Source organism: Sceloporus undulatus, chromosome 2, assembly GCF_019175285.1.
Source record: "Sceloporus undulatus isolate JIND9_A2432 ecotype Alabama chromosome 2, SceUnd_v1.1, whole genome shotgun sequence".
In the NCBI taxonomy this organism is placed as follows: Eukaryota; Metazoa; Chordata; class Lepidosauria; order Squamata; family Phrynosomatidae; genus Sceloporus; species Sceloporus undulatus.
In genome coordinates this window covers 87,297,123-87,314,414 of record NC_056523.1, presented here as the reverse complement: position 1 = coordinate 87,314,414, position 17,292 = coordinate 87,297,123, and the positions used below count along the sequence as shown (strand labels likewise).

Sequence of the window (17,292 nt, the reverse complement as noted above, 5' to 3'; positions counted from 1 at the left end):
AATGCTTGCTTCTCTCTTCATCCTGCTGGATACTCTGTGGCTGACCTGAACTGAATTACACTTGTATTCTAACCTCGATTCCTGGGACACTTTCTGAATGTAGTATAAGACAAGCATTACTGTCTCGCCTCTTCTGTCATCTACAGAATGTTTTATTTTGCCATGATTTTCTGCAAGCTGTCTTTCTAATTAGTCTATCTTATGCCTTTTCTCTGTCTGCTTTGTCCAGCTTCTTGTTTATTTCTTGTTCTACATCCATCCTACAGTCAGCTTGACTATATAGATTCCTGACTGCATGGGACCTGTTCCCAGCCCATCCAAGAATGCCTGTTATTTCCTTTAGGGCCTATGTCAGGTTTTAATACCAGTCAAACTGACGTAGGTACAGGAGGTAGGCTGCAAACACTAAGAGTGCTAATTTTTGAGCTTAAAATAATAGAATATTTATGAGTTTTGGAATATTTATTACCTTGTAAGGAGTTCAGCCAGTTGTGACATAGACAAAACGTAAGGTTTATAAGCACAATGTAATATAGATAGCATTGGAGTGACTTTCTAACTTCAAATTATAGTACTATAGAGTTGGAAAGGACCACAATGGCAATCTAGTCCAACCTCCTGTCATATAGGAATTCCAGAGAGAGAACAATCCAACCTCTATTTAAAGACTTCAAAAGCAAGAGAGTCCACCACTTTCCAAGGTAGTCTATTCCACTGTTGAATGGTTCTTACAGTAAAATTTTTCTTTATACAGCGCGCCCATGCCATACGCGGCCTTGAGCATACGCGCTCAAGCCGCGGGGCAGAAGGGGCAGCGCGTCCCATTCAATTGAATAGGCGCACGCGCCCGTTGCGCCCCGCACGCTCCCGCACCGCCGCGCACGAGCCCCATTGTTTCCAATGGGGCTCGAGCATAGGCGGAATTCGCCTTACGCGGCGGGATCCGGAACGGATCCCCCACGTAAGGCAAGGAAGGACTGTATTTAGGTGGAATCTCTTGTAATTTAAGCCAGTTGGGTTCATGAGCAGCAGGAAAAAGGCTCCAACTTCTATGTGACATCCCTTCAGATTTAAAGATAGCTATCATACCATCTCTCAGCACTCCTCCAAGCTAAACTTACCCAGCTCCCTTCAGTTTCCATGTAACAATTGGTTTCCATATGTTATAAACTTAAATTTGATTGAATTGAGTTGTAATAAATTCAACTCAAAGGATAGATAAGGTAACAGAAGTTTTTTTTCATTAGTCAAATGGGCACTTGATAGGAACCTGTTTTTTTTTTTGGTTTGTTTTGTTTTTGTTTGTTTTTTTGTGACAGAAAAATGAAAATAAAGCACCTTGAACCTATTTATATAGCATACTATACTGAATCTTGAGTTTAGGGCCCTGCTGTATCTTGAGCTTGGTGTCATGCTCTGAGGTTCTTTATTTCCACGGTAGATGTATTCTTTTGTTACAGATGAAAGAAGCAGCAAGTACAGACTTAACACTTTTCTCTTTACTCATCAGACCGCATTGCTCGAAACCGCAAGACTATTGTTTGTCCAATGATTGATGTAATAGACCATGACCACTTTGGCTATGAAACACAAGCTGGAGATGCAATGCGAGGAGCATTTGACTGGGAGATGTATTACAAGCGAATTCCAATTCCTCCTGAATTACAGAAACCAGATCCCAGTGACCCTTTTGAGTAAGTTTGTGAAACAAAGTGTGAATAGGTGTTTAACAAGCTGTGCTGTTACTGAGATAGTCGGCTCTTGGCCTAGGTGCTTTCAGACAGATAAAAACTATTTTGGAACATTTTAGGCCAGAATTCATTTCGGAGGGACATTTGTAGTGCTTCTGTCTATAGCATTTTATGAGAGCCAGCATGGTGTAGTGGTTTGAGCATTGGATTGTTATTCTGGAGACCAGGGTTCAAATTCCCACTTGGTCAGGGAAACCCACTGGCTGACCATGTACAAGTCACAGTCTCTCAGCCTCAATGGAAGGCAATGGCAAACCCCCTCTGAACAAACCTTGCCAAGAAAATCCCATGATAAAGTTGCATTAGGGTCACCATATATTGGAAATGACTTTAAGATACACAACAACAAGAACAACAACATAGCATTTCTGTCCACAAAAACTAACAAAAAAAGAGAAACTCAGGAGGCCAATTACAAATGTATGAAAGTAATTTATGATTGAAATAAATAGGTTTCAAATGATAAAAATTAATAGCACGTACAATATGTGCTGTTTAAATTGATGCAAACATGAACAACATTTTCATTGAGTTAAATCTAATGTAGTGCTAGCAAATCACTAAGGATGACATCCCTACCCTCTCTCCCCCAGCAGCCTCCAGAGCCTCCCAAACCCCTTCCTTTGGGAAATCAGGAGAACTCTGCCTGAACAAGGTGTTACTACTTCATTTTCATACAGAGAGGTTTGATGGATAACTAACAAAAATGTTTCAGTTGGGTCTTCTTCACAGATAATCCAGATACTGTGAAATCAGAGAACATCCAGATTCATTTGACAAGAAAAATCACTGAGTAACTGTGCTCGTTCACATGTATATCAGTGAAATAATCGATTAAACTTTTAAAAATCTTAAGTACATGAAGAAAAATCAAACAGATGAATAATCCCCTCAAAATTGAAAAGTTTGTATAGTGTGAGTCAAGCTTTTAAAAGAATTTTAGTTTAGTTTAAAGAATTTTATTCTGAAATGTAAGAGTACATTTCTGGCATCCAACTAGCTCTGTTACCACATGTGGCTCAAAATGCTGCATCATAAAACTGAAGGCCCAGCTATTAAATTGATATATTTCTAGATGAACTAAATGATATCAATTTAATAGCTGGGCCTTCAGTTTTATGATGCAGCATTTTGAGCCACATGTGGTAAGGTTAGGTTTCTAGATGGTTAGGTTCCATCCAGGGTCTCTTGCCAGGTAGACAAGACAGGGAGGGGGGCATATTTAGCTGCAAATCATTGGAGAGTTCTGTACTGATTTTATTGGTTTGTCCTACCCATCCATGTTTTATACTAGAAGACTGGGAGCTCTCTGATTTCTGAAAGAAGCTCTGCCACGTTCTCCTGTTTTGTTTTTTAGGGTATAAAGAAAATTGTTTAAATAGAAATTTAAACAATTTAGAGCTAGCAGCTCTAAGATGGAATGGTAGAACAATATTAAAATTGAAAAAAAATGCTGGTAATGTAATTTATATAGATCTGTAGATGTAACAGTTAAAGAAGCGTATCCATATGTTTGTAACATGGAGTCTGATTTTACCCTAAGGTCTCCTGTAATGGCTGGAGGACTGTTTGCAGTTGATAGAAAGTGGTTCTGGGAGCTGGGAGGATATGATGCAGGCCTGGAGATATGGGGAGGAGAACAGTATGAAATATCATTTAAGGTGAGCTATGTTGTCTGAAATCTTTACTTTGAAAATATATTGGATGATTAGTATTTAGATTTAAAGCAAAAGTTTCCAGTTTCTTGATTTGTCTTGTGTATATATTTACAGAATAAAATTAATGAATATGTTGCCATAATGAATCAGAAAGCTGGTTAAGAGTCCAGACATCTATCAAGTTACAGGATTACCACTAGTTGTCCTTGAATGCTATCTGTTATGTTTGTATGCAAAGGGATCTTGTATGCAAAGGGATCTTTGAGACTAACTGAAAGAAAGAAGTTGGTAGCATGAGCTTTCGTGGACATGAGCCTACTTTCTCAGATGCAAATTTGGAAACATAAATTCAACCCAGATGACAAATTGAAATTGTTAATGATTTCCTTTACCTTGGATCAACCATTGACCAGAACGGAGGTTGTAGTGAGGAAATCAGAAGATTAGGATTGGGGAGGTCAGTTATGAATGAATAGACTAGATCCTAAAGTGCAACGACATAAAACTGAATGCTAAGGTCAGGATCGTCCAAACCATTGTATTCCCCATCACCAAGTATGGATGTGAGAGCTGGACAGTGAAGGAGGCTGATAGAAAATCAACTTATTTGAGATGTGTTGCTGGAGAAGAATACTAAAGATACTGTAGGCAGCCAAAACGGTAAACATTTGGGTACTTGAACAGATAATGTCTAAACTCCCCCTGGAAGCCAAGATGACTAAAAGGAGGCTATTGTACTTTACTTCACCCAGATCATGAGAAGACTAGGTCTCACTAGAAAAGACAATAATGCTTGGGAAGGGGGAGAGTGGTAGAGAGGAAAACTTCATATTAGATGGATAGACTTGGTCAAGGAGGCCATAGCCCTGAGCATAAAGGACTTGATCAGAGCAGTTGAGGATTGGGGTTTGGAGATGTCTCATACACAGGGTTCCATGAGTCAAAGTCAACTCAAAGGCAGCTAACAACAGCAAAGTATCTAGATAAAAAGGTATATTGCCATATTTTGGAGAATAAGTTGTGACACAGGGCCTGAGGCAACTAAGCCTCAGATGGGTGTTGTGGAGAGGAACCACATAGAATCATAGAGTTGGAAGAGACCGCAAGGGCCATCCAGTCCAACCCCCTGCCATGCAGGAAATCCAGATCAAAGCATCGTCGACAGATGGCCATCCAGCCTCTGTTTGAAGACCTCCAAGGAGGGAGACTCTACTACACTCCGAGGAAGTGTGTTCCACTGTCAAACAGCCCTTACTGTCAGGAAATTCCTCCTAATGTAGAGGTGGAATCTCTTTTCCTGTAGCTTGCATCCATTGCTCCGGGTCCTAGTCTCTGGAGCAGCAGAAAACAAGTTTGCTCCCTCCTCAATATGACATCCCTTCAAGTATTTAAATAGGGCTATCATATCACCTCTTAACCTTCTCTTCTCCAGGTTAAACATCCCCAGCTCCCTGAGTCGTTCTTCATAGGGCAAGGTTTCCAGACCTTTCACCATTTTAGTCGCCCTCCTTTGGACACGCTCCAGTTTCTCAATGTCCTTTTTGAATTGTGGCACCCTTTGGTTTTCCCCTTTTGTTGAAGGACAAAACTGTATGTTGCATGACACTAGCTTTCCTCTTCTTGCCCATAAGTTATCTTGATGTAATGGTGGGTGCTGAAGATTCATCTACCAGTCTGGTTAACTGTTATAGGTGAAAAGGGTGAGGGAGGTTTGTTGTTCTGGCCTTTGCATCAGGCAGTAAAATGTCTTGGTCCAGCTCTGGTGTGACAGTGGTTAAGTATATAATAAAAGTACTCTGAACGCAAAGGTAAATGTTAAGTTGATAAAAACTTTGCTTGCATTCTTTAAAAGTATTTGTAGTGTCCCCTTTTTGCAGTGCCTTGTGCTTGCTTTAGATTTGCCTACTCTAGTAGTCCAATGTCTAGCAAGAATAAACCACACTGTTTCTGTAGGAATCCAGCAGAGGCTAGCAAAGAACAAAGTGGATAGTTTAGCCTTGCCAACAGCAACTGACCTCTCCCATAATAATTACAATCATTCCTTGTTTTCAATTTCCTCAGTAGTTTTCCAAATCTGAACTACTGAATGATGTTGTAAAGACCCATCAAACTATATTCATTTGGCAATTAACATGCAGCGAATGACACTTTCTTCTCATTGTTTATCTACAAAAAATGGGTAATAAAGACTTATTGGAGGTTTCTTGTTTCCCCTTTGAGATTACAGTTGGTTCCATTTATCCTTTTAACTATTGTGTGCAAAGAAAGGACATAATAATGTAATTCTCTGCAGGAGAGGGTAGAAGCAGCATTCATTTTTTCCAACTTGAATCTTTTTAAAAAAACATAGTCTCCAAGAGTGATGACAGTGTCTCTACAAGCTCTTTGTCTTTGAAATGCTAGAGTAGACTTTTGCTGCTTGATCTAGAAGAAATAAGACTACTTCATTCATTTGCCCACTGACACACTGTTTCAGAGTTTTATTTCAGGTCAGAGATGATAATTTATAGTGGGTTAAATTGACTCTAATTAATTCCACGAAAAGTACTTTTTTCTTTGTATTGTGTGACAAAAAATGACATTTAACTGAAAGAGTGTATTTTCAGAGGTGAAGATAAATAGATGCATTCATCTGTGGCTGATGGATTTCATTACTCTGGTGAAATTATAAGAATAAAAGATTTGTTCATAGCAACAAGAAGAAATCACCAGAATTTTTAAAGCTAGGACATTTCAGTCAGTATTATAGCTCCATCTGTTTATTTAAAAGATTCTGAGAATCCTGTCTCTGAAAAAACACAAAGAATTGACCTAGGGCATCTTCCAAATAAATGTTCTCCATACTTTACACACCAGATTTTCAAACCATTTTTAATCAGGTTTTCTCCTTTATTAATTTGTCCCAGATAACATTACTGTTGGGAATTGGTTTGGCAGCAGCATCAGTTTGGTGCAGTTCTAGGAGAGAACAAAAAGCAGTGTTTTAATGGGTGACATTCATTTCCACATTATATATTACATGTGTGCTTGACCATTGCTCTTTCTGGCTGTACATGGTGGGATTGGTGTAAGTGGATGAAGGGAGCAATACATACTGTACATATTAGTGACAGGGTAGGGTTTCAGTATGCCTAAAAAGTGCAGTGCTGAAAAAGCCCAAACAAGATGAGTTGATGAAGGTGCTGCTAAGGAAAGCTCTGTCTTACATACTCACCAACCTAGTATTTTGGGGTTTGCAACAGGGCCTGTACTAAAGCAGGGATGTAGCCAGGATTTTAGGAAGGGGGGGGTCCAGACTAAGTGCCACCATTATAATGGGGCTTGGGCGTGGCGACGCAGCAGCACACACCATTTTTCTAATGGAAGGGGGGGTCTGGACCCCAAGAACCCCTCCCCCCCTTGGCTACGTCCCTGACTAAGGATCTTAAAATTTGGGCAGGCCTGCACATGGAGAGGTGGTCTTTCAGATGTCCTACACCCAAGCCATTTAGGGCATTTTAAGTCAAAAGGCACCAGATCATATCTGATCTTGAAAGCTAACCCAGGTCAGCCCTTCTTAGTACTTGAATGGGAGACTGCCAATGAATACAAGGTGCTATAGAGAAAGGAACTGGCAAAACAACCTCTGAGTATTCCTTGCCTAAGAAAACCCTATGACATTATTGAGTTTCCCTAATTTGACAGGCAACTTGAAGGCATACACACAGACACACACATGCGTCAAAAGCAGAATGTTTAATTGAGTTTGAAAATAAACTGGAGCCAGTGCAGTTGGTTTAGGACAAAAGATATATGGTACTTAAAACACATAGCAGATAAAAAGGCTGCGTACTAGAGTTATAGAATGATAGAGCTGGAAGAAACCACAAGGACCATCCAGTCCCCCCTGCCATGCAAGACCTCACAATCAAAGCATCCCCAACAGATAGCCATGAGCTGTATCTTCAAAACACTTTTCAAGGGCAGCCCATGAAGACCTGTTCTTATTTGTCATGAGCTGGCTTTGACTTATGACAAGTTGAGGTCTATAAGTCTATAAGACAAATCTATAAATTAGAAATGTCCAAGAGCCCTTGTCATAAACAGCTCTGCTCAGATCTTTCAGATTTGTGGTAGTGGCTTCTATCCATAATGTCAGGGGTCAGCAACCCCCAGCCCGCGGGCCACATCCGGCCCAGCGAGGCGGCAGGACCGGCCCCAGCACAGTCCTGCCACTGCCGCTACAGCGCCAATTCCCTGGTTGGGGCCCAGATTTGCCTTGGCTGCGGGCCGGGCAGCACTCCTCCTCCACGCGCTCCCGCAGCAGCCACCCACCTCCTCCTCCCCACCTCCTTTTTTGGGGCGCTGCGCAGCTGCGCAGTCCACCCTCTTCCCCCTCCTCCGCGGCCCACCTACTTCCTCCTCCTCCTCTGTGCTGGGCCGCGGGTACTTCCGCTGGCCCTCCGCGCACCCCTACAGGGCTGTGCGCAGGGCTAATGAGGAGGACTTCCTCCTCCTGAGGCTGGGGCTGAACAGCCTGCCCCTTCTCCATGCCGGAGCCTGTGAGAGCTGGCAGGGGGCGGGGCTGTTCCAGCCCCAATCTGCCCCCATTGGCCAGCCAGGCTCCGGAGGAGGAGCTCCTCCTCTGTTGGGCCGGGCTGCAGCCAGAGGGGAAAGGAAAGGGCCATTTCCTTTGCCCTTTTTTGGCATCAGGGAGGAGGAGGATGAAGAGCAGGAGGAGGAGGAGGTGGGTGCCCATTTACAGTATTTATTTTGGTTAAGTGTGCTGTTTTTAAAGTCCATTTTTTGCAGTATTTATTTTAATTAAATGTGTTTTAAAGTGCATTTTTTCCAGTATTTATTTTAATTAAGTGTGTTTTTAAAGTCCATTTTTTCCAGTATTTATTTTAATTAAATGTGTTTTGAAAGTCCATTTTTTCCAGTATTCTGCTTTAACAATGATAGTGGTGGTGGTGGTGGTGATGATGATGATGATATCAGTCAGTTTCTGAGACATGCACTCTTTCTGAACGTGAGACAGTGTGACTTTCCAAAGTGCATTTCTGTATATTTTCGGTGCTTTTAATGCTAAAAGGTCTGCTTTAACAATGAGAGTGGTTTCGGCCGTCCCCTTTGGCTGAAAGGGCCCCTTGGAGCCCGTTCGGCCGAAGGAAGGGGCCGAGGAGGAGAGGGCAGGCACATGCCTCCTCCTCCCCACAGGGCTTTGGCAGCCCTGAAGTGTCCTTCAGAGGACACTTCAGGCCTGGCAAAGCCCCGAGGACAGGAGCAGGGGCCGCACGCCTGTTGCTCCTGCCCCTCACGGGCCCTTACTGGTTCTCAGCTGTCTCTGAGAGGCAGCTGGGAGCCAAGGAAGGGCAGGAGGAGCAGGTGCGCCTGTCACCCCCTCTCCCAATCCCCCCCCCCCCCACTTCTAGCTGTCTCTCAGACAGCTGGAGGTCAGGAAAGGGAGCAGAGAAAGCCCTGCCCCCGGAGGGTGGAAGCTCCGCCCCCAGCATGCGGCCCCACCCCCAGAATTACAAATCCAAGAATTCCATAGAATTGAGCATTGGCAGTTAAAGTGGTGTCAAACTGCATTATTTCTGCAATGCAGGTGCAGCCTGAGAGAGTATGGTTTACTCAAAGTCACCCAGTGGGTTTCCTTGGCCAAGTGAGGATTCAAACTCTGATCTCCAATCATAGTACTGTGCTCAAGCCATTACACCACACTGACTCTCAAAGCCATTACTATAAACTGAGAGGTAATAAAGGCATTGCCTTTTTTCCATGACTACTTCTTTTGCTCTTGAGTCTTTAATGAGGGACTTCATTTATTTGGGCTTCTAAAAGATATTTGTCAATATCTGTTGGCTCACCCCCTCTGTTCACACAATTAATACACTAAACTACACTACACCAGAATTCCTTTTACATGAGCTTATTTTTAATAAGGCCTCCCTTCTATATGCTTGATAACTTTGTCTTCCATAATTGTATTACTTTATCCAGAACAGATGGTAAACTTACCAGATGGCACTTTCCAAGATACCACCTTGGATCCTTTTTTAAACCTTGTAATTACATTGGCCATTTTCCAGTATGCTGCACAGAGGCTGGCCCAGGAAACTATGTTAGTTTGATCTTAACGTTTAGGAAATGTTAGATCAAAATATATAATAGACAAATATCAGAAAGTCTTATTTTAGTAGGTCTTTTTCATCTTAGACATAGAGTAAGTATTTGAGAATTTGATATAGCTCTTCATAACAGATCCTCTCTGATCTTGGAAGCTAAGCAGGATCAGCCCTGGTTAGTTATGGATAGGAAGCCACCAACAAATACAGGTGCTGTAGGTTATATTTTAGATAAACCAATTCTGAGTATCCCTTCCCTAAGAAAACCTTATGAAGTTCATTGTCGCCATAAGTCAACTGGTGACTAGACAGCATGTACACACAGACATGTGCAGTCACTTGAAATGTTTTAGAAGCAATACTGTGTTTGCAGTCCTGTTTGAATCTTTTGGGAATGGGGAGCTTTGTTTCCTGAATGGAGAGAATGTGTAGAAGATCTCATATCTGTTTCTCCTTCCCAGTCATTCCTCTAAGCAGTGGTTTCATCAATTTAAAAAACAGGAAATTTGCAGCATCCCAACTTGATTTACTGTAACTCAGGGGTGTCATTAGGAGTGTGCAAAGGATTCAGACTGCACTGGGTGACACCTCAGAGGGTGGTGAACACCTGAGGTGTTTGTCCCAAGACACACACATGAGCTGTCCACCTACCAGGGTGCCTCTGCCTGCTGCCAGGCCAGGAAAGGGAGGTGCCAGGAGCAGTGCAGGCCATGGACTCCTCTCTGTCATCATCTCACCTGGCCAGCAGCCTTGGAAGGAGCTGCCCAGAAGCAGCAGCAGCTTTCCCAGATATCTGGCACACCACTGCCAGCCCTGCCCTTTCTTCCCTTTTAGTGCCCTGTCCTATGATTTCTTCCAGGGCAGGGAGCGTAGGGCAGGGCAGTGAGTAGGAATAGAGAGCAAGATGTTCCATTGGTGTGGTGGGGGTGGGGTGCAGTGATGGCCACTGACTCCTCCCCTTTCCCTGCCACTATTGCCTCTCTTTCCTACCAAGCCAACCTTCCTGCCAGATGGGACAGCCAGGAGGGGGAGGGCAAACACCTGTCCTTGCCTGCTGCTGCTGCTTCCATCATGCTCTCCATTCCTTTATCCTCCCATGCTCTCCCATTGTTGTCTCCCCTGGTCTGCCTGCCTGCCCGCCTGCCTGGGGATCATAGAATCACAGAGATGGAAAAGACCACAAAGGATGAAAATATGAGTCTCCCCTGGGGTAGTTGCCTGCCTGTATGGAGGTGACAACATGAGTTACAGCACTGGGACATCATTAACCCTAGTGACCAGGTGTCACTAGGGGAGTGTGCAAGGGATGGACCACACCAGGTGACACCCTAAGTGGCGGCTGATATTTGTTGGCAGTCTCCCATCCAAGTACTAACCAAGGCTGACCCTGCTAAGGGGGAGTGGCATCACTGCTCCCCAAACAATTGCTTTTAAGCAGAAATGAGCTGTGGCATTCGCCATTTAAAATGCTGAAAAGATACTGTGAGTGGGACGAAGCTCAGTGGAAGGAGAAAGAATAAATGTAAAATAAATAAATAAATTTTTGAAAATCTTTTTAAAAACCACATCTTAACAAATTTTCATGTTTACCACATGAAACTATGCACATGTACATGTGCATTCAGGCTGGGCGTATGTTACTGTAATTTAAAGGTATAATTTTAATTTTGCTAGTTGTGTGTCACAACTATTACCATTGCATTCAGTGATATACGCGAATTACAATTTATGAGTACCTTTAGTACAGAAAACATTAGTAAGGATTCTGTATGTTGTGAAACAGGAAGAGGTCAATGTAGGGTGCATGTGACACCATGAGCTGTCACACCAGGTGACACCAATGCCTCATGATGCCACTGCTATTACCCACTGGACTTCATTTCAAATAATACTTTAAAAGATAATCGCAGCTAAAATTGGCAGTGATCAAACTGCTTTTAAAAAAGCCCTCCCTAGATCCCCTGGAGAGAAACAACTATAGACCGGTCTCCCTACTATCATTCTTGAGCAAGGTGATTGAGAGAGCAGTCGCCTTCCAACTCCAGGCTGTCTTGGATGAAACCGATTATCTGGACCCATTTCAAACTGACTTCAGGGTGGGATATGGAGTGGAGACAGCCATGTTTGCCTTAATCGATGACCTCCGTCTGGGCATGGACAGGGGGCCTTCAATACAATCGACCATGGTTTCCTTCTGGAATGCCCTATGCTGGCGAAACTTCAGGAATAAACTCTTCTAGAACATGACCACATCGCCCCAAAAACACACAAAAAAACTATAATCAGTTGAAAATTTTGGGGGGCGGACGGTTTTAAATACTAAAGTGTAAGGTAAGGATATTTATAGCATAAATTACATAATTTGTCCATTTAGTAGTTGGCAGGCAACTGTAGTCAAAGGTTTTTATACTTTATGTTAAAGGAATGAGTTAACCTTAAACCTAGTTCCACTTTTCGTGATGTTTAGGCAGCCTGTATATTAGAAATTAGTCTTGCCATCTTTGTAAGGAAGCTTTCCTGTAGCTGTGAGGCTAATAGGAAAAACACGTCCACTCCATAAAATTCAAGAGGAAAATCCTTCATACAATTGTTAGTTTGGAAAAGGATAAGATCAGCCTTAATTTGCCCCAAAAGCAGAGGTTTAGACTTAATCTTAGTATTTCTGATCCTTATTATGTTTGCTGTGTGTGTATTCAACCAGCACAAAAATGCCATAGTTCAATATGCTGTTTGCCCTCTTGTTGCCAGGGGTATTCCCTTATGACACACAGTCCAAATGTTCAAGCCTTCTTACCTAAAGCCATTTCTTGGAGGTTGGAAACAAAAAGAGGTACCCACAAAAATTCAGTATTTCCCTATATTCTTCTGGGACTACCCTCTTTCTCCTCTTGTATTTGTATAATTAGGCATATCTGCATACCTGGCACTCTTTTGTAATGGGGAGGTCATTGCCCTGGCCTCAGAGAGGGAGAAGAGGCAGGCCCAGCTCCACCTTTGCTTTTGGATTCACAGTTGTTCAAGTCAGCCATTCAAATAGCACCATTACAGTAACCTGGATACCAATGTGAAATATCTTTGGTTGCACGTGGCCCTTGTAAAGATGTAGTACAGTTCTTACATAGCTAAGCTTCTTAAAATAACGTGGAAGACCCTCCCTCGATTCCAACTGTGATCACCACAGCCCTGGAGGGAGGGAAGGCATGCCCAGCTCCACCATGCATCAGAGGCAGAAGAAAGGTCCTCCCTCCATTCCCATTCCATTCCCTCCTAGCCTCAGAGGAAGAGAATAAAAGCCAGTTTCTGCTGGCTGTAACCCCCTACTTCACTGCCATCCCCTTTCCTTGTGTGTCATATCTTTAGATTGTAAGCCTGAAGGCAGACAACTGTTTTTTATTGTTCTTTTTCTTGTAAAATGCCATGTACAGTGATGGTGCTCTATAAAATGAGGATGAGGCAGTGGAAAGGGAGGAAGACCACATGCCAGATGGTTAAACTTGATTAGGGAGGATACAGGCTTGAGCCTGCAGGATGTGAGCAGGGAGGTTGAGGACAGGGGGTCTTGGAGATATCTCAGCCACAGGGTACCATGAGTCGAAGTCGACTTGAGAGCAGTTAATAACAACAAAGTAATAGATGTATGATTGTATTGTGGTACAGTGAAACTGGGATGCTGCCTTCTGTACAGTAGATGAAATGGCCCTTTCCCACTTTTCCCCACTTTTTGATTAAAGATTGCTGTCTTTCTGAACCCTGAATTCTAATCCCACTTCTTTTCATCCTCCTCATCCCTTAATTAAATCTTTGCATAGTGGTAGTTGTATGGTTTGATACTTATTGCCACAGTAATGCTGTAAGTGATTTACATACAAAGCACCACAACTAGATTACACATACACATTATAAACATATTTTCAGGGTTTGTGTGATTATGAACATATTTATTCATTAGTATTGGACAACTTATTTTGCTCCAATCAAGTATTGGCTAAAATGGTGTATAGTTAGCAGATTTCCAGAAAGAACATGAATAGTGTGTGTGTGTGTTGGCAGGGTGGGGATACAAAATTCTCAGGTTACCCAATTGGAGAGGTGGAAGCATTATCCAAAACTGTTCTCCTAGTATTTTCTGTTTGGATGGCAAGTCAAGTACAACTCAATATTGAGTTTTGTATGCTGAATAAAAACTGGTGGAGCAGAGGACCATTGGGAGTTCTGGTAGGAATCCACCAAGTATAGTCTTAATGAAGCCTTTGTTGAATGATTAGAATATTTGCTGTAAGAAAACATATCCAGACAGTCTTTTGAAGGAATTTTAGAACCAGCCTTTTTATAAATGAGCATGGTACTTTAAAACAGATTAAGTACATTATTATTGGTCAAAGCATTTAAATTCATTTTTAAGCCTACTGGAATGCATGTACTCAACAGTAGCTTTCCTTCATTTACTTAGACTGGCAGAACCTATACCCATATTTAATCTAGGTATGAAAGAAGGTTCTTATAGAATATTGGCACAGCATCAGTGTCGCTCACAGAGAGAATAAATTTCTTGGCCTCACTTGGACATTAATTAGGCTGTAATTCTGGAAAAGGCATTCAGTTAACAGATGCTAATTTTTAATGCAAAATAAATATTATAACCTGATGTGGACTGTTGCTAATAGCAAATCTACAGCACCATAATATACATCTATGCTTACTCAGCACTGGAAAGCTACATTAGTACCAGGTTTGCAAAATATTCAGTAGGGACATGGCAGTCTTAAAGTGTCTGTTTCTCAGATAGATAACACTCTAAGAATTTATGTAGCAAATGTATTCATTTTCTAGTACACTGAAGTTACCTTTGCACATTTTGTATTCTTAGAGCCACCTAAAGCAGAACTGTACATTGCTTTTGAATCTCATATTCCAGACTTTTTGCTGTGTGTATTCTTTCTTAATATTCAGCCTGACAGTGTTTTTATGACACATGCTGACTTGGACTCTTTCAAATAGGTGCAGTCCTGAAAGCCAAGTGCAGAGGTACTGTACTGATAAAGTAAAAATGCATTTATGGTTAAAATAATCACCAAGTGTTGAAGTGTTGCTGTTTCCCTGCTTGATAAACTCTGATTTCCGTCACATTCAGAAAATTCTTGCTTGTGCTTGTGCTCTTTGCCACCCATAGGTATGGATGTGTGGGGGTCGCATGGAAGACATCCCTTGTTCCCGTGTAGGCCATATTTACAGAAAATATGTTCCATATAAGGTTCCAACAGGAGTCAGCTTGGCAAGGGTAAGAGCTATACTTCCTTTTATGTTCACTGAGTGCAAGGAGTGCAAAAAAGAACCCATCTTCAGCTTGTATTATGTTAACAGCAATTACCTGTTAGCATAGCAGGCTTGATCTTGTGCTGTTTACTTTCATACCCACAATATGGATCAGTTACTGAAGTAAAGGAATCTTCCTTTGACTGCCCAGGCTTTTGAAAATGGAATGAGCCTCATTAGTAAGTCAATAAAACCTGAAAATCCCAATAAACTTATGTATAACTTAGGGCATTCACAGTAAATCTGCATTTGCACAGCCAGAGGAAAAAACTGCCAGTTTTCAGGATGATGGAAGTTCTTCCTCTTTAATAACAGTTAGTTAATATCATACATCACATGTTTTGTGCTTCATGGTAAATTTTATATTAAGAGTTGAGTGCTTTTATTTGATGTCCAAGGTACATATTTTAAAAATGGATAGATGCTCCCTCTGGTGGAAAGAGGCAGTAACAGAAGAAAAACATATGACTAAAGAGTTACTTTTCTTTCCCTCTTACTCACAGCTGAGTACCTGAATATACATTCAGCTTTAAAATTAATTTGCTATAGATGAATGCATTTTTAATATGTCATCATATACAACATATGCCAACCCTGAGAATGAAAGACTTCCATTTAAGTGCTAAGCTTGTTTAATCTTCGTAGGATTTGCTTGTTGTTGAATTTGTATGTTGTTATTGTATTTGCTTATTGTTATTCTTTGTAAAGAACAATATGCTATAAATTGGGATGCACAGACCCATATACTATTGTAGGATGAATACTTTTTCCGTTGTTCAGTTTTTGGCCCTTCATTCTGGCCACCACATCAAGCAGCTAATCATCTTTGCATATGTGGTTGGAGTTGTGTTGGGGGTTGTAGTCCCCAGCGTATGAAGAGTCACATGATTCACAACTCCTTTTGTATACATGTTACTTTTTCAACTGGTACATCTGAACTTTTTGACTTGAAATCTTGTTTTGAACTCAGCAAAATTACTTCTCTCACTCTCGTGCCTCAAGAATAGAGTACAATAGTCCTCCATCTGCTAGGGATATTTTCCAAGACCCCCAGATAGTACTGAAGCCTGAACCACAGTTGTCCATGGGCAGCTAAAGCTGTCAAGAGCAAAACTGCAGATAAGGGTAAACTACTGTAATTTATAATAATATGGTGATTTACTTGTTACAACAAAGATGGGATTTGTGATGTCTGCTGTTGGAATCCAATCTTACATGAATCCACACAGAGTCCAGTCTTCAAGTAAGAGCAGTAAGTTTATTCACCCATGAGCTACTGAGCACAGCCAGCCCCAGGAGAGTGAGATGAGGAAGAGAGAACAATCAATCCCTCTCCAACCCTCTTAATAGTATATATAGACTACAGCTGATATCACTAAGGGCTGTGTCTTAAAGGTACCTTACATCACAGGATTCATTAATAAGAATCTTTTTGAGATCTCTTCTTGTATACCTAATACAGACTTTTCAGCTGATGAATATGGTTGTTTTTCCTTTGTTTCTTAAAAAATAATGGAACCCATGTAGAACTTGAAACGTGTAGCTGAAGTATGGATGGACGAATATGCAGAGTATATTTACCAGAGGAGACCTGAATATCGACATCTGTCTGCAGGAGATGTGGCTGCTCAGAAGGAACTTCGCAGTAATCTCAACTGCAAAAGCTTCAAGTGGTTTATGAATGAAGTTGCCTGGGACTTGAGAAAATTCTACCCACCAGTGGAGCCTCCAGCAGCTGCTTGGGGAGAGGTTGGTTTATTCAAGAAATTATGCATATTAAATGAGATCAAGAAATCACATTCATCCATACTATGGCACAAACTGCAGATTGCAGCTCTAACCAAAGGATTTTTAATTGATGTGTCTGTTCCCAGAGATAGGCAACACATTGCTATACATGTGATTTCATTTACATTGGATTTTTGAGAACTGCATGCAAGAAATGGGTTGATCTCTGTATATATGGCAGGAGATGTCACCTTGCAATATGGCATTGGCATTTTCCTTTTTCAATTTTCAGTTTTTCAGTTCCATTTTCCTTACTAACAGTCATAATGATTATTCAACTCATAGGAAACAGATTATTTGAGTACAGGATGAAGTCCCTCTGCCTCTATACTAATAGGGATGTCTTAGTACAAACATACATGTGTAAAAAACCACAGTGGCAAAATGCCAGTGCAGCAAGTCAGCTGAGGGACCATTCAGACTACCTTTTGTACCAAACTGTAACCCAGATTAAAAGTGGGAAGTTCCCATTGGCGCCGGTTTAAACACATCAGGGTCTTGCACACCAGATCCAGGGCAAATCCCCCTTAGAGCGGATTTTCTGAAAGTGGATTATTTCCTGTTTCTTTTTGGAAAACCCGTTTCTTCCCTGCTGCCGGCAAATGATCGGGTCAAGTTCAGGGAAGGGATTTAGGTCAGAGAGTGGGCAGTGGGTGGAACATGCCTCCCCTC

General features: G+C 41.7%; 1 protein-coding gene across 1 annotated transcript in view; it reads left to right on the top strand.

Annotated features, from left to right (window-relative positions):
* Window positions 1–17,292, top strand: part of GALNT10 (polypeptide N-acetylgalactosaminyltransferase 10) — a 70,963-nt gene that overhangs the window by 41,182 nt on the left and 12,489 nt on the right. Inside the window, exons 6-9 of the mRNA XM_042450918.1 lie at window positions 1,511–1,694; window positions 3,295–3,412; window positions 14,690–14,797; window positions 16,360–16,581. Of these exons, the coding sequence (XP_042306852.1) occupies window positions 1,511–1,694; window positions 3,295–3,412; window positions 14,690–14,797; window positions 16,360–16,581 (632 nt within the window). The remainder of the gene's footprint in view (window positions 1–1,510; window positions 1,695–3,294; window positions 3,413–14,689; window positions 14,798–16,359; window positions 16,582–17,292) is intronic.